This window comes from Hypanus sabinus, chromosome 23 (assembly GCF_030144855.1).
Source record: "Hypanus sabinus isolate sHypSab1 chromosome 23, sHypSab1.hap1, whole genome shotgun sequence".
NCBI lineage: Eukaryota > Metazoa > Chordata > Chondrichthyes > Myliobatiformes > Dasyatidae > Hypanus > Hypanus sabinus.
Genome location: NC_082728.1, coordinates 40,254,669 through 40,280,731, shown reverse-complemented (window position 1 = coordinate 40,280,731; position 26,063 = coordinate 40,254,669). Strand labels below are relative to the sequence as shown.

The 26,063-nt window shown below is 37.8% G+C and overlaps 1 protein-coding gene across 3 annotated transcripts in view; it reads left to right on the top strand.

The window, feature by feature from the left end:
- LOC132380147 (forkhead box protein K2-like) overlaps positions 1-26,063 on the top strand; it is a 112,300-nt gene that overhangs the window by 29,731 nt on the left and 56,506 nt on the right. For all 3 annotated transcript variants that reach the window (XR_009507654.1, XR_009507655.1, XM_059948765.1), the window contains exons 2-5: positions 16,880-17,074; positions 17,953-18,106; positions 19,414-19,560; positions 20,116-20,309. Coding sequence is in view for 1 of the 3 variants with exons in the window: in XM_059948765.1 (XP_059804748.1) it covers positions 16,880-17,074; positions 17,953-18,106; positions 19,414-19,560; positions 20,116-20,309 (690 nt within the window). In the remaining 2 variants the exon portion in view is untranslated. The remainder of the gene's footprint in view (positions 1-16,879; positions 17,075-17,952; positions 18,107-19,413; positions 19,561-20,115; positions 20,310-26,063) is intronic.

The window sequence follows — 26,063 nt, the reverse complement described above, 5'->3', positions numbered from 1 at the left end:
TGATGGGCAACACCTTTTGAAAATGATGCTGGGACATGAGTACCATGATAGAGCTGGCTTTGTCTGCAACTTCCTGCAGTTTTTTCTGATCCTGTGCAGTGGCCCTAACATATCAGACGGTGATTGAACAAGTTAGAATGCTTTCCATGGTACATCTATAGAAATTTGCTAGTCTTTGTTGACATACCAAATCTCCTTAAACTTTTAATGTCTTCATAATTGCATCAGTATGTTGGGCTCAGGATAGATCTTGAAAGCTGACATCCAGGAACGTGAAACTGCTCTTCCTTTCCTATGCTGACCCTTCGATAAGGACTGGTGTGTGTTCCCTCAACTTCCCCTTCCTGAAGCCCAAAATCAATTTATTGGTCTTATTGACATCGAGTGTAAGGTTGTTGCGACACCACTCAGTCTCAGATTCTGCTGACAACAGTTGTGTCATTAGATTTATTGGTGACATTTGCACTGTGCCTAGTCAGGGGGTAGAGAGAGAATAGAGCAGTGGGTTTAGCAAGTGTCCTTGAGGTACACTGGTGTTGATTGTCAGGAAGAAAAAGTATCTGATCCGTATTGACTGGTCTGTTCAGAAAATCAAGGATCCAGTTGCAGAAGGAATTAGGGGCCTAGGTTTAGAAAATTGATTAATACTGAGGGGATGATTGTGTTGAACGCTGAGTTGTAAGCGGTAAATAGCAGCAAATGTACGTATTGCTGTTGTCCAGGTGGGCCAAGGACAATTGAAGTGCCAGTGAAATTGCAACCACCATAGACTTATTGTAGCAGTAGACAAAATTGCAGTGGGTACTTGTTCGTGGGCAAATTGATTCCAGCCATGATCAACCTCTCAAACCACTTCATCACAGATATGACTAATTGCACAATAGTTGTTTAACCGCTGACCCTCCTTGGGCACCTGTATGATTGTTGCCCTCTTAAAGCAGGTGGGAACCTCCAACTGTAGCAATGAGAGATTGAAGATGTCCTTGAGCACTCCAGCCAGCTGGTTGGCACAGGTTTTCGGTGCTCTACCAGGTACATCATCAGGGCCTTGCAAGGGTTCATCCTTTTGAAATATGGTCTGATGTCAGCTTCAGAGACAAGCTGTCACACATTGCCAGATATGCCAGGTGCAGTGTGATTTCCCTTTTATAGTGTACATAAAAGGCATTGAGCTCATCTGAGAATAAAGCATCACAGCTATTTATGATGTTAGGATTTGCTATGTAAGAAGTGATTGCCTGCAAATTCTGTCAGAGTTGACATAAATCCAATTCTGCTTCTACTATCACTTGGATTTGATTTCCCTGTTATGTTGGCCTTATGTAGGTCATACATGGACAACTTGTAGAGTTTGAATCTCCAGTCTTGAATGCCACAGATCTAGTCTTCAGCTGACTGTGAATCTTACTGTCTATCTGTGGCTTGATTTTAATATGTTCTTAAAGGCACAAACTCATCCACACAGGTCCTGAAGTATATGACAACTGTAGTACACTCATTTAGATCCAACCATAAAAGGATTGGGTAGCTTTTAAAAACCAGCAGAAAACAACTTTTTAAAAAAAAAAAGGTTGTAAAGAAGGAAAAGATGGAGTACGAAGGTAAGCTACCCAATAATATTAAAGAGCATACCAAACATTTATCCAGATATATAAAGTATAAAAGAGAGGTGAGGGTAGATACTGGACTGCTGGAAAATTATGCTGGAGAAGTAGTAATGGGGGGCCAGGAAATGGCAGACAAACTGAATAAGTATTTTGCATCAGTCTTAACTTAAGAGGACACTAGTCGGAAGTTTGAGAGGGTTAGGGGGCAGAAGTGTGTGATGTTGCCATCACTAAGGAGAAGTTTCTTGGGAAACTGAAAGATCTGAAGGTAGACAAGTCATCTGGTCCAGATGGTCTACACCACAGGGTTCTGAAAGAGGTGGCTAAAGAGATTGTGGAGGCAATAGTAATGATCTTTCAAGAATCATTTGATTCTGACATGTTTCCAGAGGAATGGAGAATTGCAAATTCCACTCATCAAGAAGGGAGAGAGACATAAGAAAGGGAAATTATAGGCCAGTTAGCCTGACCCTGGTGGTTGGGAAGATGTTGGAGTCGATTATTAAGGGTATGGTTTTGGGGTACTTGGAGGCATATGATAAAATAGGCCATAGTCAGCATGGTTTCCTTAAGGGAGAATCTTGCCTGATACATCTTTTGGAATTCTTTGAAGAAATAGCAGGATAGACAAAGGAGAATCGGTGGATGTTGTGTACTTGGAATTTTAGAAGTCCTTTGACAAGGTGCCACACAAGACTGTTTAACAAGTTAAGAGCCCATGATATTACAAGAAAGATACTAGCATGGATAGAACATTGGCTGATTGGCAGGATGCAGAGAGTGGGAATAAAGGGAGCCTTTTCTGGTTGGCTGCCGGTGACTAGTGGTGTTAAACAGGATACATGTTGAAAAGTGTATGGTCTTGTAAATAAAAGCGTGGACTATTTTCTAAATGGAGAAAATTCAAAAATCTGAGGTGCAAGTTGTCTTGGGAATCGTGTAGTATAACTTTAAGTTTAATTTGAAGGTTGAGTTGATGGCGAGGAAGGCAAATATGATGTTACCATTTATTTCAAGAGGACTAGAATATAAGAAGCATGATTGCAATGTTGGGGGTTTATCAAGCACTGGTGAGGCCTCACTTGGAGTAATGTGAGCAGTTTGGGGCTCCTTATCTAAAAAAGGATGTGCTGGCATTAGAGAGGGTTCAAAGGACATGAACGAAAATGATTCTGGCATTGAAAGGCTTGTCATATGAGGAGCATTTTATAGCTCTGGGCCTCTACTCATCAGAATTCAGATGAATGAGGGGTGATCTCATCAAAACCTATCAAATGTTGAAATGCATTGACAGAGTGCCATGTGGAGAGGATGTTTCCTGTGGTGGGAGAATCAAAAACCAGGGTCCACAGCCTCAGAATTGAGGGGTGTTCTTTTAGAATGGAGATGAGGGGGAATTTCTTTAGCCAGGGGTAGCTGTGGAGGCCATATCATTAGGTATATTTAAGGCAGAGATTGATAGATTCTTAATTAGTCAGGGTATGAAAGGATACAGGAAGAAGGCAGGAAATTGGGGCTGAGAAGGAAACTGGATCTGGCATTATGAAACGGCAGACAGATTCAGTGGACCAATTGGCCTAACTCTTCTACTATATCTTATGGCCTTATCAGACATAGGCCATTCAGCGGATTGCTCCACGTGGCTGGTTTACTATCTCTCAACCGCATTCTGCTTTTACTCCACAACCCTTGATGCCCTTACTAAACAAGAACCTAGCAAACTCAATGACTTGGCCTCCACAGCTGTCAAATTCACCACCTTCTGGCTAAAGAAATTCTTCATCTGTTCTAAAGGTCGATGTTCTATTCTGAGGCTGTTCGCTCTGGTCCTAGGCAGCCCCACTATAGGAAACATCTTCTCCATGTCCTTTCTATTTAAGTCTTTCAATATTTGATAGGTTTCAATGAGACCCCCCTGCCCCCCCCCGCATTCTTCTAAACTCCAGTGAGCACAGACCCAAAGCCATCAAATGCTCCTCATACATTAACCCTTTCTTTCCTGGAATAATTTTCATAAACTTCCTTTGACTCTCTCCAATGCCAGCTCACCCGTAGACATGGGACTAAAATCTGTTCACAATATTCCTCAAACACGAGGAAATCTGCAGATGCTGGAAATTCAAACAACACACACAGAATGCTGGTGGAATACAGCAGGCCAGGCAGCATCTATAGGAAGAAGCACTGTCGATGTTTCAGGCCGAGACCCTTCGTTAGGAATACCCTTCGCTAAATAATACCGGGTGTACCTGTTCCGACTCCAAATCCGACTTAAAGACGGACTCAGGAATGGAACTCATTCATAACCTGGGGACTACTTTTAAGTCATTTCTAGATTGCTTATAATACCTAATACAATGTAAATGCTATGTAAATAGTTGTTATACTGTATTGTTTAGGGAATAACGACAAGAAAAAATAGTCTGTACATGCTCAAACGATGAGTGCTGGAGAGCGAACTTCAGGGTTTTCCTGATCTGTGGTTGGTTGAATCCGCGCATGCGGAACCCGCGGATAAGGAGGGCCGACTGTACTTTACTACACAGCATTCTTTCTGCCACTTCTTTACCCATTCTCCTAATTTGTAAAAGTCCTTCTGCAGACTCCCAGATTCTTCAAAAACCCCACCCCTCCACCTATTTTGTATTGTCCACAAGCCATCAATTCTGTCAACCAAATCATTAATATGCAACGTGAAAAGAAGTGGTCCCAACACCAACCCCTGTGGAGCAGCACTGGTCAGTGGCTGGCATCTGGAAAAGGCCCCCTTTATTCTCACCCTTTGCCTCCTGCCAGACAACCTATCTTCTATCCATGCTAGTATCTTTTGAAAATACCAATGAGCTCTTCCCTGTTTAGTAGCTTCATGTACAGCACGTTGTTAAAGGCCTTCTGAAAATTCAAGTGAACAATACACCAGTTTAAAGCAATCCTGTAAGTGGTCCTCAGTCTCTGCCTATATTTCAGGAGTAGTACAGCCAGATGAATGGACTTGCCAAAGTGTAGTCATGAGTGTTCTTGATGGTGGTGCATCAGTGGTAAAGGTGTTAGTTCCTATGGATCCACAAGTGACATGCTGATGGTAGTTGGTCAGGGACTGACTTAAGCTTATCTTCTTCACTAACTATGGTGGTATCACAAAAGTTAACTTTCAAAGTGAGCACCAATTCAGTTGCTTAAATGATTTTGAGAACTGAGAATATGCTGAATTGTTTTGTTCTGGAACTTGGTCTCGGTTCTAGTTAGAAGGGAGCCTTTTGTTATTTGCTGCTGAAACCTTTGTCCATGTCTCTAAATTTTAATGATATATTAAAGTCAAATTCATCTAAAATTGCTTCCTGTATCTTAGCTTCCTAACTATCACCTCTCTGCCTTCCATATTATCCAATTTTTTAAAAATCATCTTATTCTTATTTAAAATCTCTCCCTATTTCTGTAACCACTTACAGGCCTAGGTAGCCAGTCAGTATCCTATCCTCCCTCCCCATTTCCCTGTCTGTGTACTACTTTTGCCACAATTTTCATTGTCCTACCATTCAATGCTACATCTGTAGCAGCCAAGAGTGAAGGTTGGACTCTCCTCTCTTAATCTTCCCCGCCCCTTTTTTTTGTTACAACTTAGCCAAAATTTAGTCAGTTTTTGAAATTATATCTTTAGCTTTTGATGTCAGATTTGTTAATGACCCTGTGAAGTGCAATAAAGAGGTAAATTACTGTTACAGAATTGCTATGTAAGTGTTATTTATGTTTAGGCTGAAAACCTTTTTCTTCCTCTTAGTTAACTGTGGGCATTTAAATGTGTTAATTGGATTTACTGTCTTAAGTAAAAGATTTTGATTTGATTGAAGAGTTTTGGTTAGTACATGAAAACTTTGCTGTTTAAAGATCATATTTGAACGTTAATTGATTGCTTTCACACTCAACATAATGTACAGAGAAATAGCTTATAAGTCACAAGTTGGGCCACAGCTGGATTTTTGGTATTTTTAAATCCTATAATAACAGGTGTACTGGTAACTAAAAGCCATAGCTAGAGGGCTCTTTTGTTGATGTTGTAATGCTTCAGAGAATGCTCTGTCTGGAAAGGGTGGAAAATTCAAAACTAGGTTCCAAGGGGGAATCAGATATGTATTTAAAATGATATTGCTCTTATCAAAAATCTGGTTTAACCACAAAAGATATACTGGCTTCTTTCTTTGCTCTAATTTTTAATGATTTTTTTTCAATGATAGATTATACTTGTACAATAAAATTCAGTATATTTCTGATTATGAAAAATATTTACCATACATTCGAGGATCCATCCATTTGTACACTCTCCAAATCAAACCAATTTTTTTGTCAAAATGCCCTAACATGAATAATGTGCTGTTTTTCAGCTGAGGTTGTGCTTTGTTTTTCTCCCTTGCTACTTTGAAGAATAAATTTCCTCATACTAAGTGAGTGTGAAAATCTTTGAGCCAAGGGGACATTACTTCTAGTTTTGGCAAACAGCACATCCTGTATCTCTAATCTTTTGTTTTTGTGCTTTTGCTGCTACATTTGGTGCTTTTGTCCCTGGCACATTTAATGTAAAGAAGTTTGGAGAGAAAAGACTTGATAAATGAGTACACATACTTAATCATTGAGACAAAGGCAGAATTTTGAATGGGCTTTTACAATAACTTTTTATATAAAAAAAAAAGCTAGACAACTTGAAATAGTATTTAGTAAGCAGCATGAAATATAATATTTTAAGCAGGACAATTTAAATCAAACATCCATTTTTGGAGTTTTTCATGTTGTGGGGTGGGTAGGGTAGGGAAAGAATATCAAGGGGGGGAATAGTGCATGTTAAAATTACATGTATTGTAGTCCATTGACATTGTCCAAGTGAGATTTGTAGACTAAGGTTTGGATTATTTTTATCATTGCCTGCATGCAGATTACTGTATCTGTAAATTTGTGGTAATTATTTTTTATGGCATTTTAATTTTATATATGCAATTAGTTGGGAAAATTCTTTCTTATTTTCCATCCACTCATTCCAAAGTTGTCATGGGCTTTCAGCAAAAGAAAAGGTAAGAAAGAAGCTGTATTTCCCTAGTTTTGTCTTTGTCTTCAGTGTGTGGAAAGACTCAAATTCCAAAGGCATTACATGAGCAGCTTTAATGAATGAATGTCTAGCTTTGGAACAACAGATGTGACGTGTAGCTTTTTAAGCAGCTTCCTATTGATTGCTTTCAACTTCTTTTGTGCTCATTCAAGGAGAAGCAAGAGGAGTTACTTTAGACAAAAGAACCTACTGGAAAGCAACCAATTTTGTTGGGCTGAGAGAAGGATAGTCATGAAATTTCTTATTTTGTACCATCACCAAAATGGTGTCCCAAGCTTCCATAGAACATAATTTTATTACATGGAGAGCTTTCTGATGATGTTGTTTTACTTCCTCTTTGTACATCATTCCTTTGTTATTTTCAGCACAGTTACTTCAGAAGCCACCTTGGAAGTTCTGTCATTACTATTGCATAATTGCTTGCAAGCATGGAAATTCTCCTCGAGATTCCTTTGGTAAAGTTATTTTGAAAGGGAGGTTCTTAAATTTGTCTTTAAATAAATTGTACATGTGCACCACTGGACACTTTTTTTGCAAGAGAAAAATTCTGTCCTGTGCTATTGGTCACTACACGTGGATTGACTATTTGTGACTTTTTAAACTTTAGCTTGCACATCTAGTAGTATTTTAGCAGCATTTATTTATTTGATTTTAGTGGTGTCTACTCTGCAGTTCATTTTGTTTATGGCCCTTTTGCTGTCCTGTTCACTTTCTACTTTGTACCGAGAAAGGAAGGTACAGATTGATGCTTGTGTATTGCTAATGATGACCTTGATATATTAAATTTTAAATCTATTCAATATACATATACTGAAATTTGTTTATTTATTATACTTTTTTCTTCTATATTATATATTGCATTAAACTGCTGCTGCTAAGTTAACAAATTTCACAATGTGCCGGTGATAATAAACCTGATTCTGAGTTGGAATACTATGGCTCTGCTGCAATAGTTTTCATCAGTAACAAGTTGTATATTGAGCAGACCCCAAAATGTAAATAGAAAATGAGATTTTTTTTAATTGAAAAAGTTATGGGCTTTTTCATTTAAAGAAAATTAAGAAGTGACAGACCACGATGTTATGAAATAATGCATTGGTTGTGTAAGGTAGATGTAGATGAATCCAAAACTACAGGGCATGGATAAAATTATAAATCTTGTGGATTGAGATATTGCTTGGCATCTTTACCATTCTTGGAGCCTGATGTCCACAAGATTAAATCAAGAGTTGTTGAGATTTGCACTGTTTCTTCTGTATTTGTTCTCTCTGACCTGTTCCATGCATTTCCTGGGAATCTGGGTCAGACTTCTTAAGTGAATGAATGTGTTAGTAAGCTGTGAAGTTGCATGAAAATTCCAGCTTGATTGTAACTGGCTGTGAAATTGTCCTGGAATTTTAAAGAATTTCTGGATAAAAACTCTATGATTAAAATTAAGTTGAAAACACATCTTCGGAGGACAAAGCTAACTACATCCGCATTCAGGAGATTAGATGCTTTTTTATCTATGCGTGAAAGAGAGGCTCTATTGAGCAGCAGTGCGATTTTCTACATACCATCCACTATGGCCTGTCATTTATTTAACCAGCCTACAGCTGAAGATTTGTAACAAGGAACTGAGCCTGAAAATTAATCCATCTATTATGAAGTTTTTATATCACTTCAGATATGATTAACTATTTACATTATTTGATTTGCATATCAATAATTTCTGAAATTATTGATTAAACATGGGAAAATGCGCTGCCTTTTGAATACAAAAGCTCAAAGTAAATTTATTATCAAAGTACATGTATATCATATATACAACCCTGAGATTAGTTTTCTTTCGGGCAATCACAGTAAAGACAGCAACCAATATGCACAAAATACAAACAATACATAAAGAAAGAAGAAAATAGAAATAATAATAAATAAGCAATAAATATCAACAACATGAGATAAAGAAGCCTGGAAAGTGAGTCCATAGGTTGAGCACATGTATACTGAGATCACATAATAATCTTCACTCAGAAGATAATATCTTAGCTATCTGCTTGAACCAATGGGTGTGGCTAAGAACCAATGGGTGTGGCTCATGTTTGTCTCTAGCAAAACAGACTTGTAGAATGAGGTCTTGATGCACTGGTAAAAAGTCTAAGGAAATTGGAGGCATATAATTCTGCTGTAGTTCTCTGAAGAAAAAATATTACCAGGTGGACAAAGGTTGAAGAATATTCTCAAAATCGTCTTCAGCAAATGTACAGGATCTTCATCCATTCCAGGAAATCCTTGGAGGAAGTGGAGAAGCTTTTCAAGTTGCCCCACAAGCCCAGCACAAGCAGTGGAAGGAGTGCATGACCTCACCCACCAAACACCACCAGCAGTAAAATCTGCAAAGCCCATCTTAAGCATTTATCACAACAGTAGTTAGCATTAGGTTTATTTGTATTGCCTTTTTTAAGAAGTATTCAATTTTTTTTTAAATGGAAATTCAAAATTCATTTAAATTCAACAGGTTGTCTTTTTTATAAAATGATTTTCATGTTGAGTTTTATGCAGAAATTTTTTTAATGCTGCACAATTTTTGTTTTGGCAGTTGCATGGTTAATTTAAAAAACAAATTTTAAAAGTCACATATTAAGACGCTGTAAAGCTGTTTTTTGTGATGCACAAATTCTTCTGTATCGAGCTTTTAAAAAATTTGCTGACACTCTTAATGGAGAAATATCAGTATGAGATTTTACAGGAACAACCTAGGTTAAGTTGATTAGCTGTTTTGGTGAGGAATTTGTTTAAAATCAGTGCAGAGACAACAAAATGTGCAAAAATAAAAATAAATAAATGCACATAAATGTCAAGAAATGAGATGTGAATCATTAAAAATGAGTCCCTTGGTTGTGCAAATGTTTCACGTTTTATGTGGCAAGTGAAGTTGATTTAAGTTATCCCCTTTGGTTCAAGAGCCTGACGGTTCAGGAGTAATAACTGCTCCTGAACTTGGTGTTGCGAGTCCTGAGGCTTCTGTATTTTCTTGATGGCAGCATGATGCTGCTTCACTGTGACAGTGTTTCATGTAGATATACTCAATGGTAGAGAGGGCTTTTTCTCATGATAGACTCGGCCTTATCTACTATTTTGTAGGATTTTCCATTCAAGGCCATTGGTGTTTCCATTTTAGGCTTTGATACAGCCAGTCAATATACTCTCCATTGCATATCTGTAAAAGTTTGTCAGTTTTAGACGTTATGCTGAATTTCCGTAAACTCTTAAAGAAGTAGAGGCACGGATGTGCTTTTTTCGTAATTACACTGTCATGCTGGGGCCAGGACTGATCCTCCAAAATAATAACAGCAAGGAGTTTAAAGTTGCTGACCCTTTCCACCTCTGATCCTCCCAAAAGGACTGGCTCATGGACTTCTGGTTTCCTTCTCTTGAAGTCAGTAATCAGCTCCTTGGTCTTGATGACATTAAGTGGTTGTTGCTATGGCACCTCTCACCCAGATTTTCAATCTTTCTCCTATAAGCTGATTTATCACCACTTTTGACTTGGCTTACCCCAGTGGTGTTGTCAGCAAATTTGAATATGGCATTGGAGCTGTGTTTAGCCACACAGTCATGCGTGTAAAGTGAGTAGAGCAAGGGGTTAAACACAGTGTTGTGGTGCCCCTGTGCTGATGGATATAGTAGAGAAGATGTTGCCAATCTGAACTGACTGGGATATGCAAGTGAGGAAATGGAGGATCCAATTGCACGAGGAGGTATTGAGGCCAAGGTTATGGAGCTTATTGATTAGTTTTGAGGGAATGATGGTATTGAATGCTGAGGTGAAGTTGATAAAGAGCATCCTGATGTATGCACTTTTACTGTCCAGGTGTTCCAGGGTTGAGTTGAAGAGCCATCGTCTGTGGATCTGTGGCTCTGATAGGCAAGTTGGAGCTTCTCTGGCTGGCTAATGTTTCTTCACTGACCTCTGACAACACTTCATCATTGTGGAAATGCTACTGGGCAATAGTCATGGAGGTGGCTCCCTGTAATTGAAGCCTGCTTGATGGAGGTGGTACCTCAGACTGCTGAACTGAAAGGTTAAAGGTTTCAGTAAACACTCCAGCCAGTTTAGCAACACAGGTCTTTAGTACTTAGCCAAGTACTCTGCCTGGAGTGAATGCTTTTTGTTGGTTCGTACTCCTGAAGGCTGCTGGCACGTTGGTCTCAGACTGGAATCAGAGAATCATCGGGAAATGTGGTGGAATCTCCGTCAACACTCGAAATAAATGTTATGAATATCATTTCATTCCTATTTTGAAACTTCCGACTGCAGATTTCTTTTATATAGCAGTGATTGCACTTAAAAGCTAATTTAGTAGCAAAGGATCTTGTGACATTTTGACATAATAAAATGAGGCATGTATGAATGATAATGTATGCAAACCTCTGCACTTTTCTTATAAAAATTTCAGACAGTTAAGGGTAGTGTTGCATAATATGCATACCTTTCAAGAATGCAGCAAATTAAAATTGCTTTAATTTAGCAACTCCAGTTACTGAATATATACGAATAGTCACTTAGTGAAACTAAAACCACAATATGTATGTTTTTGGAGTTGGTGTAGGGCTCTTGGCAAGGAACACTCCATAATCAGAAATACACAATGCAATTTGAAAAAGTTACTTTTTTGTAGAATGTACTGAAGACATACCAAATTTCCTTTACTTCCACTGAGGGCTGAGGTGTTGACATCCTTTCACAGCTATTGTGTCCATCTGACTGGACCCGTGCAAATTATTGATGCAAATACACCAAGAGCTTATTTTCTTTCTAAGTCTAGTCTGTTTGTGACTCCTTACATCAATAAAATAGATAAATTATTTTACTGTGGATAAACTGGATTGTCAGTGTTCTGACTTGTATCAGATAACATAGAAACGTGAGAAAATTAATACGTACTGAATTGGAAAGTGAGTCCATTCAGATCAGGGAGTTGGTCCTAATTTCAGTTCTAAAATGTGTTTGGCCAAAAATGTGAGCAATAAAGGCTGTGCATTCATAGATCGCAGAAGTTTGTTCTAATTATTTATAGAAATGAAAAACTGTTTAATAAATGTTTTGCTTCGTGAAACCAAGTACAATTTTAGAAATCTTTATTTTGAGTAGTTGGCCAAGGAGAGTTCCAAATCTGCTCATTCAAAATGCTTAAAATGTATATATTAAGGATAATATTCAGCCTTGCATCCTGATGTTAGTTATCAGACTGAAGTGAATTATTTCCAAAGTAAATGTTTGTTTTGAAATCGGCAGTTAACGTTAAAGGTGTTATTAGATTAAAATAATTTAAACTGTTGGTGAAAGGTAGTAAGTTTGTAAGTTATAGCAGCATGAGAAGCCAACAAAAGGTGACCAAAATTTGATGAGGCATGTTTTCCTTGTACAATGTCTATGGGACTCCTTCCCTTTCTGGGCCTCTCTCTTGTGCCTAGCTTTTCCAGTTGCTTATTTGATATTTAGAAGTGAATGGACATAGACTTCTTCCTGTTTAAATATTAAGACTAGATGTGTTGAGGTGAGTCTTAATCTCAAAGGACATGGAATTGAAGATGGTTGAGATTTTAAGATGCCCAGCCTGCTTAATTCGCAAGTTGAAGTAAGTAGGGTGTGGTCTGACCACAGCTCTCACCAGAAGACAACCATAAACCATTTGTCTTTGATTAGCCTACTCTGCCAGTTTTAACTCTGGTCAGCTGTGATTTGAAGGCCTCAGATTTTTATGCAGTTTTCTGAACTCTCCTTATTTTCATTATTTTTCTGGTGTCAGCTCTACTTTCAATTTGATTGAAGTTCAGCAAATTGCCTCTTTTTTAAAAAAAAACTTTCTGCATTTCCACCTCTTCTTTAAAATCTACCTCTTGAAACCTTGGAGTATTTTAATTATGATATTAATTTCTTGAATACGTCAGGGATAATAAATCTGCTTCTGATTCTGATTTGTTTTAGTTTCTTATCATTGGTTTCACTTCAACCATGCTTCTGGTCTAATTTTGTGACTTAAATTGTGCTTAATATTTTACAAAGTATCTTGGAATGTTCCACTCTGAAGGTGCAATTTTTTTTGAGAACTTAAAAATGATCTGAAGACAAAAGACATGAGAACATGACAGAATCTTTTGCAAAAAATAGAAAATGTCCATCAATTTGGAACACTTTGATCATATTTTTAAAAACATGTTTAAGTGGCTGAATTTTAATTTTCAATACCGACTACCTGTAATCCAGTTCCTTCGGTAATCCAGCATTGATTTCAAATTTTCCGCGCAACTGTAATTTCAAATTTCCCAGGCCACCATATCATTCTGCTGTGCATCATTTTGGTTGCGCCAGATCTGTTCACATGTTGGTGCGCTCTTGTAAGCACAGACAGGTGATTCCTGCTTGTTTTCCTACATTTATTAATATCATTTGCATGAGGCATGGCTGCCCAGCATCCGGCCGTCTCACCTGTCAGCGGTGGAGCAGCCGGTGCGCGCTGTGTCAGTCTGCCTTCTCGCCTGCCTGTTGGCCGGCACTCCATTCTCTTCTGCCTACAACCTCAGATCAAATGTGGCGACCTGCTTGAATATAAGCATATTACTAAGCAAAGGAAAAGCAACTAAAGAGGATTCCCTCAGTAACTGAGTGAAGAGGGAAGAGCCCAGCGCTGAATCCCCGGCCACCTGGTGGTCATGTGAAATGTGGCGTATAGAAGATCTCCTTTCTCCAACTTCTGCTTCTGCTCGCCCAGATGTGCTGCCACCAACATCAACAGTTTCTGAAGAAGCTGTTGTGCCAGTTTCAGCACCAGTTCCAGATGCTTCACTCATTTTTCAAGATGAAGATGTTGATGATCCTGGCAACCCCACACTTGCAGACATGTAACTTTGCGTAAAGGTATATTAAACGTCTCACTTTAGAAGCGGAAGTGCTCAATTGTTCTGTATATGTTAATTCCTGTACATTTTCCTTTGCCCTTTATTTTATCTGTGCCTGTACAGTATATTATTTTATTAGAATCTCACTTGCTACTCATTTAATATTTCTAATTTGTACTGATTTACATGATATTTTAAAGGTATGATGAGGCAATTAGCTATTGCTTAATGTGATCCTTCTATAATTCGGCATTTTCACTAATCTGGCACTCCTGAGGTCCAAATGGTGCCGGATTATCGAAGGTTGACCTGTAATTTGGCATTGTGAATTTAAAAGTTGAGCCTGGCTAAGATGTTCATTCAGAAAATACTTTAGTTCTTCCATTAAACAACTTTTATTTCAACACATTAAAATCATTGTTAGGACTTAGACCTCAGAATTTATTATATTTGCTTAATGTGTTTTTAAGTGTGTGTCTAGGAAATGTATTTAGAGTCATATACCTTGGAAAACAACCATGATAAAATGGCCTTTCAGCCCAAGATGGCCATCTAAGCCAGTACCATTTGCCGGCATTTGGCCCATATTTTTCTGCAGCTTTCCTATTCATGCACCTGTCCAAGTGTCTTGTAAACATTATTATTGTTTCTGTTTCAACCACTTCCTCTGACAGCTCATTCTATATACCACCCCTCTGTAAAGAAGTTGCCCTTTGGATCGCTTTTAAATCTTAGATCCTTCACCTTAACCCTATGCCCTTTTTTTGTGTTCCCTTTCTTCAGTCTCTTACTCAAAGATATAAAGTCCTAGCTTGCACCATCTCTTGTAAAAATGTTTCAGAATTTTTCTCAAAACTGTTAGGAAAAAGGCAGGCATTACTGTGGTGGGAAGGCTGAATTCTATGATACATTGTTGTCAACAGATGGAGCTTGTTTCGGGAGTGAATTATCTCAATATGACAGCAAACATACAGAGTTGATGTTTTGTAAAGATGTCATACAACCAAGAAAAATAGTACCAGCTGATCTGCATAAGGGACATACTAGCTTGTAGCAAATGGGTGTGATTACTTGAAGTTGTTTATGCAGCAGTCCCAGTGTTGTTCACACTTCTGCTAGGGAGTTAGTGAGACTGTTTATCCCTGGTATCATCTATAAATAGCCATTTGCTCTTTGAAAATCAGTTGCTGTTAGTGTTTACAGTGCTACAAATCTGAAGTTCATCTGATTACTGACACATAATCTGACCATTAGTATTTCATATGGAAATTTAGTAACTGTTTAAAATTATCTGCAGAACAGAAATCTTTAGTGAGTTTACATTATATTTAAATATTAAAAGTACCTTCAATTCAGTGTTTTTTTTTATGAATTGTCTTAGGTTTTGCTAAACCTTTTGAAACTTAAGCTTTTATACTTCCAAATATACAGTGACCTCTAACAAAACACACAAAATACTGGAGGAACTCAACAGGCCAAGGCAGCATCTACGGTGGGGGGTGGGGGGGGAGTACAGTTGACATTTCGGGCCAAACCCCTTTGGCAAGACTGACCTCTAATTTGAGTTCAAGGACAAAATAATGCATTCATCTCTTCATAACTGATCTTTGCAGTTTGTGATCTAGAAAAGCAAGTATTCTCATACCAAACTCCTTGGGTTATTCAAGCCCAAGACTTTTGCATATGCTCTCAAGACTGGAAGTTGAGTACTTTGCTGAAACGTTTGACAGATCAAATCTGCCAGTTCATTCCACTGCTCGATGTCTTCTAGAGTCAGAAGAGCAGAGGCAGCCAGTCAAGTCAGTACCAGTTCAATGCAAAATTAGTCCTCTTCATTCCAATCCTCTATCCATTTTCCCTTTTAATAGCTCTGCATATTTCTTCAGATACTTTCCTGGATTCGTTTTTCCTTTTTGAATACTGAAAGTGAATCTGCCCCCACTACTACTATTGGAGTGCATTCTAGATATTTATGCTTCTTTTAAAAACAAAATTGTTTTTGCCAGACACCTTTGTTCTCCCATTTCTTAATCCTTCCACCAATGGAAAGTTATTCCTTCACTATACCGTTTGCAATTTTTAATAACATTTAATTTCCCCTCAACTTTGTGTTCCATTGAGAACAGTTCACCTTCTCCAATCTGTTCGCGTAACTAAAACCATTTTCTCAATCTATGCTGCCATTTTCAATTTGCGTTTATCCTACAACTCTGTTCTTGTGCCCTTTGTAGAATTGTGCATTTTAAATTACATTGGCTGTTTATTTTCCTACCGTATTTTCTTGCTAAGAAAGATCTCCAACCACCATCTTCAATGTCACCAAGAGGACATGCCACAATTATCGTGAGGAAATGCTGGAGATGGATTTGGGCAAGTGATGAGAGGAGAGGCCAATTCCATCATCAAGTCAGCACTTCACTGGACCAAAGCCAACTTGAAGCCATACCATAGAGGCAGAAACGAGGAACCACACCTGGGGCACAATAGAGAAGATGGTCAAGGCCAGACAGAGATGGAGGATCTTCACTGCTACCCTAAATGCTAGCAGTGTGTTCCAATAGTGAGGTTCACTCTTGCTGGATTTCCCCAGCATCTCACTGGGAAACTGCCTGTTAGATCTGTGTTCTGAGACCCTGTTAATTTTGATGGGGATTGTAGAGCAGAGAGTTAAAAGTTTACTTATTTTGCTTTAAAAGGTTTTAATTGTTTTCTCAACTACTTTAAGTTTTCAGATATTTTTATTTTAGGTTTAATATCATATCTTTGGATGTCAGGGAGACTGGAAAAATCTATTAATATAAATGCGCCTAAACATGCTTCTCTTCGTTGAGTGTCAGGGATGATTGGGGCATTGGACCTCTGGGCAATTTGTTGGAGGTGAGCAAGTCGAGCTCCCTTCTTCAAATCTTGGTAAGTTTGGGCTTGGGAACCAACCAGGCTCTTACTGGGTGGCATCAGACCACTGCTGTCTAGGTCTACATGGTGTGTACATGAATGGTAAATGTGCTTGAACACATCTATTGTATATAAACAATCCAGAAATTATCAAATGACCTTAATGTTAAATTCCAATTTTAATGTGGAAAGAGACGAGAGACGGTAGATGCTGGAAACTGGAGCAAAAAAAATCAGCAACATCTTTTGGAGGGGATGGTTGACATTTTGGATTGAGACCCTGCATTACCAGTTTGATTTATATGCCCTGAAGTTATTGTTAATTAGCATTTGTATTCTGCTAAGAGAATCTTATAACAAAGAAATTATGCCTATTGAATAGTTGACTTTTATTTTCCAGATGTACCTTCAGGTTCCCCAGCACAAATATCAAGATCTCATTTACCGCATTGTGCAGTGTCAAAAAAGAAAAACAGGAGGCTCCAGAATCCCCAGTGAGGCCAGTGCAACCACAAATCTCACCTTTGAAGATAAACATTCCAGACAACATAGCTGATCTGATCAGTCCCTTACCTTCTCCCACTGGAACAATCAGGTAAGCTGCTAGATAACACTGTTATTGCATTCCATAATCTGTTTTATTACATTGTCAGTTTGACTTCCATTAACAAAGAGTGTTCAGTAACATGTTCATTCTTAAGATGAATTTTCAGGTATTATGAAAGGAGAAATGTATTATGAATACTTGAGAGGGAATAGAATAAAATCTGGGTAATCAACAGTATAATGCTCAGCATGCGAGTATGGAGTGTTTAGCATGGCCAGTTTGGGTTTTTCATAACCAGTTTCCTGGGCAGTGGAATTCTCTCATGTATTTTGAAGTCTGGGTGTTACTAGTTTATCTCTCAGCCTCTCAGTGAATCATCAACTGACCATGAATGTATCTGCTGATCAGCTTCTGTAGATTTCCTTGTTTTTGTGTAATCTATTTCCCAGTAATCTACCACTATAATTCAAAACTATCCTTTTTAACTCTTATTTTCAGTTCTATTCTTCTTTCCTACTTTAACTCTTGTATTCCTTTAAATCTAACACAACTTGTAGATTTTGCCTATTTACATTATTCTGTGAACCCACTGCCTTATCCACTAGTTGATGCTAGTCACCACCTTTTGCATCAGTCTCATTCTCTAGCGTGTAATCTTTTCATTGCATTTCATCTTCCTCCTCATTACTTACATCTATTTCAGATCCCTGTAATAGGTCATCCTCAGTTCATCCACATATCACATTTCTGTCAATGATCTGGAGTTGATAGGAACCTAATTTAACATTGAGAACCTAAATTTTCCTTGAATTGAAACTGTTCTGTGTAGTTAGCTAATCCTTTTCTTTTAATCTTTTCATTGATATTTGTTGCATTGCTGCTTCATTGTTTGCACCAATTTAAAATTATTTGGTTTTTATCTACAGTGCAGCAAACTCCTGTCCTTCCAGCCCAAGAGGTGCAGGTTCCTCTGGCTACCGAATAAGTCGTGGACTTCATTCTGACCTGCAGCTGATGTCTGACCATGTACAAAATAATTCAGAGAATGACAAGGAAACATCAGATGGGGACAGCCCAAAGGTAGGTTTAAAATCTTGCCCAGAAGATGAGAACTTCATCAGTACTGCATCCAGTTGTCAGGTCAAATTCCTGTAGAGGGGCTTGAACCTGGTTGACTTGAGATGGAAATTTTGTCAGCTGAACCATCACCGACAGATAGTGACTTATAATTGTAATAACACATGCAGTATAAACACAAAAAAATTGTCTTCTCTGAAATGAACCTGGATTTCAAATTACTGTCTTGCAAAGAGGAAACTTTAACATGCTGACTTTTCCAAATACGGGACATTCTGAAGCCCCAGTGTAGTATTTAGGATTATGTATATACAATTTAGGAATATTTGGCCAGTACAGGCTTTTACAAATAATGATAAAAACAAATCATCAATTTTTTAAATAGTAGTTGATGATTAAATTGCCTGCACACGGGTAATGTTGAAGACCTCATACTTCTGACTAAATTTTGTATGTTTTTATTAAAGACTTTGTTTTACCAGAACAAACCAAAATTAATCACTTGCTTCATGCAAATATTATTCCACTTTGCCTTCAGATACGCTGTTGTTGATAATTTTAAAAAATTTCAACAGGAGAGTAGCACATTTCCCTTCCAACCACGTAGGTTTTTGCAGGATTCTACCAATTCCCAAAGATTTTCCAGTAGGTTAATTTTCTACTTGGAGTAATTGCCAAAAAAACTCTAAGGGGAACTAATAGGCATGTGAAGAGGTTATTGTTGGGCAACAGGCAAAGTAAGGAGGGGAAATCAACGCAAGATTCTTCTGCTTGGATCCAATGCAACAAATGACCTCCCTTGTCATAATAAATAAGTGTATATTGAATAGCTTGTATTAATTTAAGATTTAGATTAGATTAAAATGACTGGAGACCTCTTAAAAAAATGGAAAATTTTCTGAAATAACAAATGTATTACAGTCCACTTCGTAAATTTATTTACCTAGAGCATTACTGGGTCATATAAAGCAGATTAGCTTTAAGATCAAGTTCTATCACTCCTGACTGAGCAATACACCATGAAAATTGTTCAGCCCCAGAATAATTTGAATACATTTCTAATTCCCTGGGGGGGGGGGGGAGTGAAAACTGAATCAGTAATTGTTTTGCTGCTTTTGTTAAATAATAAGTCAGTTAAAATCATGAATATGGAGCTTGAAGGAACTTTGCACTATAATAGAATGTGTTCATTCAAATGGAACTGATTGAGTGGAGTGCAATGTGTGAAGGTACTAGTTTTGAACCAAAATTCAGTGGAAGAAAATTGTTCTTGTTCTTATTCTAGAAGTAATGATGTTTTTTGATAACAGGATGATGCAAAACCACCTTACTCCTATGCACAATTAATAGTTCAAGCCATTACAACAGCACCAGATAAGCAACTTACATTAAGTGGAATCTACACACATATCACAAAGAATTATCCATATTACAGGACAGCAGACAAAGGTTGGCAGGTAAATATCACAATTTTACTGTAACAAAAATAATTTTGTGGATTGTTAAGGGAAGCTCCTATCTGATTAATGTAATTGAATGTTTAATGCGATGATGAAGGTAGTTTTACTGATATAGTCTGTAGATTTTAGTGTGGATTTGGTAAGGTTCCTCATGGCAGACTGATGGGGGAAAGAAAGTAAAAGCTTATAGAATCCAAGAGAAAGGGATAAGTGTATCAACTAGTCATCATGTTTTAAAGTAATTGGCTATGCAGTAACTGAGCCACAACCTAGTACAGGAAAATGGGGTTAGGCTTTGTGGTTTTTTCAACCAGCATGGGCATGATTGGCCAAATGGAATCTTTTTGTCATCAATGGTTTATGATTCTCCAAACTTTTGGTGAAAGTGAAAAAGGAACTAGTGCTTTTCTGGAGTTTATGACGATTAAGCCTGAGTAGAGTTTACACGTTTTGATGAAAGATATTTCTTAGTATATTAGAGCTTTAATGCAGTTCAGTAGAATCTAATGTATTTTAATTGCAGAACCTCAATCTTTCTCTCATTTCCTGCAGAATTCCATCCGACATAATCTTTCCCTAAACCGCTACTTCATTAAGGTACCACGTTCCCAGGAGGAGCCTGGAAAAGGCTCATTCTGGAGGATAGACCCTGCTTCTGAAAGCAAACTAACAGAGCAGGCTTTCAGGAAAAGAAGGCCAAGGGGTGTGCCCTGCTTCAGAACTCCTTTGGGACCCCTTTCTTCCAGGTGTGTAAATGGCATGGAATTAGTTATGTAATTTTTGGCCTGGTTATTTATGCCAGTAGTATTTTTCTGGATTTGATGTATTCCACTAAAGATATAATTATAAAACATTTGTTTTAATAAAAATAAATCCAAGTAGCCATTACAAATTTGGGCTTTTACTCACTAGGCCAGTGTTAATTGTATTTGTTCCAATTTTGCCTAGTGGGTTAAATGCTGATGTTTAGAAAGCATTTTTTAAAAATATTACCAAAAAATACTACAAGAGATTATAATTTGACATGATTGAAGCTACTGACATCTGAAAAGATTGAGTCTGGGTGAATTGTGCATGGCCAATAAATATTTAGACAACAGGAGGGCTGATGCTTGAAAATAGTTTCTAAAATTTTATTATGAGACTGTTAGAAAAGGTCACTTGCGTTCAAATGCTGCTTAAATATAGGAATTTAGTTTACATTATGGTAGATTTCTGTACAATAACATATTCGTACTCAGTCATATTTTGTCACATTGTAGTGAAAATGAAAAACTTTGTTATTTCATCAATGAAAGAAATGAAGCATCTATAAATGAACTGATGAAGCCAATGTAGTTAAATTAATCCTTGTTGGAAATTCTGTCAAGTCAATATTCAGTGTTATATAACTCATCTTTCTAAATATAAATCCTATTAAAGGTACATTAGTGTGCCACCTGCTGGAATGCTAAGGAAATGTGAAATACACATACAGTGGTGCTAGAAAGTTTGTGAACCCTGTAGAATTTTCTCTATTTCTGCATAGATATGACCTAAAATGTGATCAGATCTTTACACAAGTCCTAAAAGTAGATAAAGAGAACCCAACTGGTTAAATCACACAAACATTGTACTTCTTTTATTGAGAAAAATCCAAATTACATGTCTTTGTTGAAAAAGTATGTGAACCTTCCCAAAAGCTAGGTGTTGTAGCTGTTCCAGTCAGTGAGGTTGGAGCTGTGGCTTGTAGAGGTGCTCTGACCTATATAATAAAAAAAAGACACACACAGTCAGGTTACTGAGAGAGTCTGCACTTCTCAAGAAAGATCTATTCATGTGCATCATGCCTCAGTCAAAACAACTTCAGAAGAATTGTAGAGATGGAAAAGGTGACAAAAGCATTTCTAAAGATCTGAGTGTTCATCAGTCCCCAGTAAGAGAAATTGTCTACAAATGGAGGAAACTCAGTCCTGTCACTACTCTCTCTAGGAGCGGGCATCCTGCTAAGAGCACAACGTGAAATGCTAAAGGATGTGAAAAAGAACCCAAGGATAATGACAAAAGACCTGCAGAAATCTCTAAAACTTGCTAAGGTCTCTGTTAATGTGTCCACTATAAGAAAAACACTGAGCAAGAATGGTGTTCATGGAAGGATACCACAGAAGAAACCACTTCTTTCCAAAAAAACATTGCTGCATGTCACAAGTTTGCAAAAGACTACCTGGATGTTCTACAACACTTCTGAGACAAGGTTCTGTGGACAGAAGTGAGACAAAAGTTGAACTTTTTGGCAGAAATGCACATTGCTATGTTTGGAGGAAGAAGGACACTGCACACCAACACTAAAACCTCATCCCAACTGTGAAGCATGGTGGAAGGAGCATCATGTTCTGAGGCTGCTCTGCTGCCTCAGGGCCTGAACAACTTGCAATAGTTGAGGGAACAATGAATTCAACATTTTGTCAAGGAGAATGTCAGGATAGCAGTCCATCACCTGAAGCTTAATAGAAGTTGGATAATGCAACAAGGCGATAAATTCAAAAGGCAAGAGTAAATCAACAACAGAATGGTTTAAAAAGAAAAGACTTGTTTTGGAATGGCAAAATCAGTCTTGGCCTTAATGCTATAGAAATATTGTGGAAGGACCTGAAGCAAGCAATCATGCAAGAAAGCCCACCAACATCTCAAGAGAGTTGAAGCCATTTTATAAGGAGGAATGGCCTAAGCTGTCGTGCAGGACTGATCAACAAGTTATTGAAAATGTTTGGTTGAAGATCTTGCTGTACAAGGGGGTTACTCGAGTTAATTAGTTGTATAATTTAACTTAAATGATTTATTTTTTATAAATATATAATTGATTCACAGTTGCAAATCTGGCATAATTAACACAGCTCACTTAACAATTTTTCAACTTGAGAAATCTGAGGAAATTAGGCAATTTAAAAGGAATACAAGGAAAAGGCTTAAAGAACAGTAAACCTGAGTCTTGGAAAATTTTTAGAATTTATAAGTGGAGATTTGAGACCTTTAAAGAAAGGGGAAAACAGTACATGCAAAGCAATCACAAAAATTGACTAAAATTTTCATTGATTTTAATAAGGTTTGTGAAAAATATTGTAGTTCTTTGCAGACTCAGAAGAAATTGCATTGAAAACAGCAGAAAAATTAAATGTACTTGTTTTAATGGAAGAAGCCAAAGACAACTCAAACATCAGTGAATGAAAAGCAATGAAACTAGTTTCAATTATTTTAAAAATTGAGAAATTAATGAGACCGAAAGGCAGTAAATTTCCAGGACCTAATAATTCATGTCTTTTGACTTAAAAGAAGGTGACATTGAAGATGGTGGTTACATCAAGATGTCATCATTTAAGAATCCATTTATTCTAGAACAGCCCCCACAGATTAGGTGGTCGTAAATATAACTCACCATCGAAGAATGGATGGGGAAAGCAAAGAATGCTAGAATGATATAAATGGTGATGAAAATGCTAGCATGTCTAAACTGACGCAGTGCTTAAGGGAGGGGGAACAATGGGACCAGTTATTGTTCACTTGTAATTTTGAAAGAAAAATTTGATTCTTATATCATACTGAGGTTGAAACCGACAAGTGGGTATAGATGGACACTTTATATACAGGTAGTTCCCGAATTATGAACATCCGACTTAAGGACAACTCATACTTATGAACCGAGGAAGGAGAACGCAGTCCGCCATTTTAAGTCATTGCCGTTGACACTGTGTTAAGTGTTTAACTTTGTATTTGACTTAAATTTTTCTTAGTAAGATTCACCCCGACCCTGCCCCCCCTCCCCCGTTCTGGTCGGCTGGTGGTGCAGTGGGATCAGCGCCAGGCTGGAGAATGGAGGTTCCCGAGTTTGATCTAGTGCCAGACCACTCCCGTGCCAGGTTGATGTTGAGCTCACAACTTGACCTCATAAAAAAAAAAACACTGCCACCTCCAGATTAAATTCCCACATGGAATATTGTGGAGGATCAATACCCAAACCCAGCACAGCCCCCACTTGTCCCATTTAACCTGTCTCAGTGCTTTAGGACCTGGGGAATTCGGTGCAGTGGTCCTTAGGACCCAGCAGACCTGGAGACCCGCCGCCCGCATTGCTTCTGTTCCGTTAATGGGAAGCAATGGCAATTGAAAATAAAGTGGAAATAATAAAGCGTTTGGAAAGAGGTGAAACGCCATCAGTCATTTGAAAAGTGTTAGTCTACAGTTGGTCAACGATCAGAACTATTTTAAAGGATAATGGATAAAGTGAGAATAATGGAGCATGTGAAAGGCCCTGCCCTGATGAGAGCTACAATTATTACTAAGCAACGCAGTGGTTTAGTTATTGGAATACATAATGTTTCTTAAATGTTTAACTAACTGATGCTAAATAATACCGGATGTACTTGTTCTGACTTGCATACAAATCCGACTTAAAGACAGACTCCGGAACGGAACACGTACGTAGCCTGGGATAAAGTACGTAACCTGTACTGTGTTTGGACTTAACGCTTTCAGTAAGGTGTCACACTTGCGATTCTTAAAAACAAAACAGAAGTGTGCATGCTTTTTCGTGGGGGGTGGGGGGTACATTGCTAGAATGCAGGAAACTATCACTAACAGTATTTAAGAGGTGTATTGATTATGAACCAAGTGCTGGAAAGTTTTAATTAATACAAATGGGTGTTCATTAGTGGATATGGACATAGTAGGCTGAATGACCTGTTTCTATTCTGATTCTTAATGAACAGTGAGATTAAATGTCAGTTTTGATTTGGGTGGCAATAACAAGTTGGTGCCAGTACTGGGCCCCCAACTATTTACAGTTTGTATTTGCATTTTGAATTGAGGAGTGCATACTTATTTGGTGATACAAAGTTTCACGGAGAATTTAACAGATGGGAAAACATGGCCAATGAAATAGCATGTCAAAAACTGAGATTATTAACTTCAATAGTTAAAAGAAAAGAGGTCTTTAAATGGTGAGATATTGAAAGGCTTTGTTGTCTGGAAAGACCTAGGTGTCTTTGTAATGTATCACTGAAATGTCAATATGACAGTAGAGCTACGAACTAGTAAGATAGTTGGTGCGTAAGCCTTTAGTGCAAGAAGATTTGAGTTTGAATTGAGTCATTTGCTCCAATTATGTAAAACCCTAGTGACTACACATTAGGTGAAATACATGTAATAGAGGGAGTACATCAGTTTAATTCCTGAGATTGGCAGGTTTCTGGATTAAGACATTAAAAGAGGGCTATAATCTTGAATTTGGAAAATGAGAAGTAATCTTATTAAATTGTACTGAAGTCTCATGTGGCTTAACAATAGATGAGGTGAAGATGTTCTAAACACCCCAACCTGAGAAAACATGGTAATTTTCTCAAATTATCAACAAGGGTCATCCATTCATATTTTTGTTCCAGAAGGTAAGGAATCTTGGAAGTCTCTACCTAAAAGGCTTTGGAGGTTGTGGCAGAGTGTACTAAAAACAAAAGTAGATTTCTGAGTAAAGAAATCAAAGGGTATCAGGTTAATTTAGGAAAGTAATTTAGAGCTCTCATAGAATGGTGGGAGCAGGCGCATGGTTCAGTACGTTTTTTGTGTGTTGTTCAATGCCCTGTATTGCTTTTATTTCACGTGTTCTGGAGCAGTATGTTGATACTCCAGAAAAATCAGCTAAAATAGCCACCGGGTTTGAAATGTATAGCATCCATAAGTACAAGGTTGCTCAACGCATTCCTCATTTTGCTGAATAATCAGAATCAGAGTCAGGTTTATTATCACCAGCATGTGACGTGAAATTTGTTAACTGAGCAGCAGCAATTCAATACGATACATAATCTAGCAGAGAAAAAAAATAAAAATAATAAACAAGTAAATCAATTATGTATATTGAATAGGTTTTTTAAAAACATGCAAAAACAGAAATACTGTTTTTTTTTAAGTGAGGTGTCCAAAGATTTAGTGTCTGTTTAGGAATCGGATGGCAGAGGGGAAGAAGCTGTTCCTGAATTGCTGCGTGTTTGCCTTTAGGCTTCTATACCTCCTACCTGATGGTAAGAGTGAGAAAAGGGCATGCCCTGAGTGCTGGAGGTCCGTAATAATGGATGCTGCCTTTCTGAGACACCGCTCCCTGAAGATATTTTGGGTACTTTGTAGGCTAGTGCCTAAGATGGAGCTGACTAGATTTACAACCTTCTGCAGCTTTTTGGCCCTTTATGGTGGTCCCTCCATACCACACAGTGATGCAGCCTGTCAGAATACTCTCCACGGTAAAACTATAGAAGTTTTTGAGTGTATTTGTTGACGTACCAAATCTTTTTAAACACCAAATAAAGTATAGCCTTCTTTGTCTTGCCTTCTTTGTAACTACAGTTGGCCCTCCTTATCCACGAATTCCGCAACACGAATTTAACCAACTGCGAATCGCAAAAACCCGCAAGTGCTCTTCCAGCACTTGCTGTTTGAACATGTACAGATTTTTTTTTGTCATTATTCCCTAAACAATG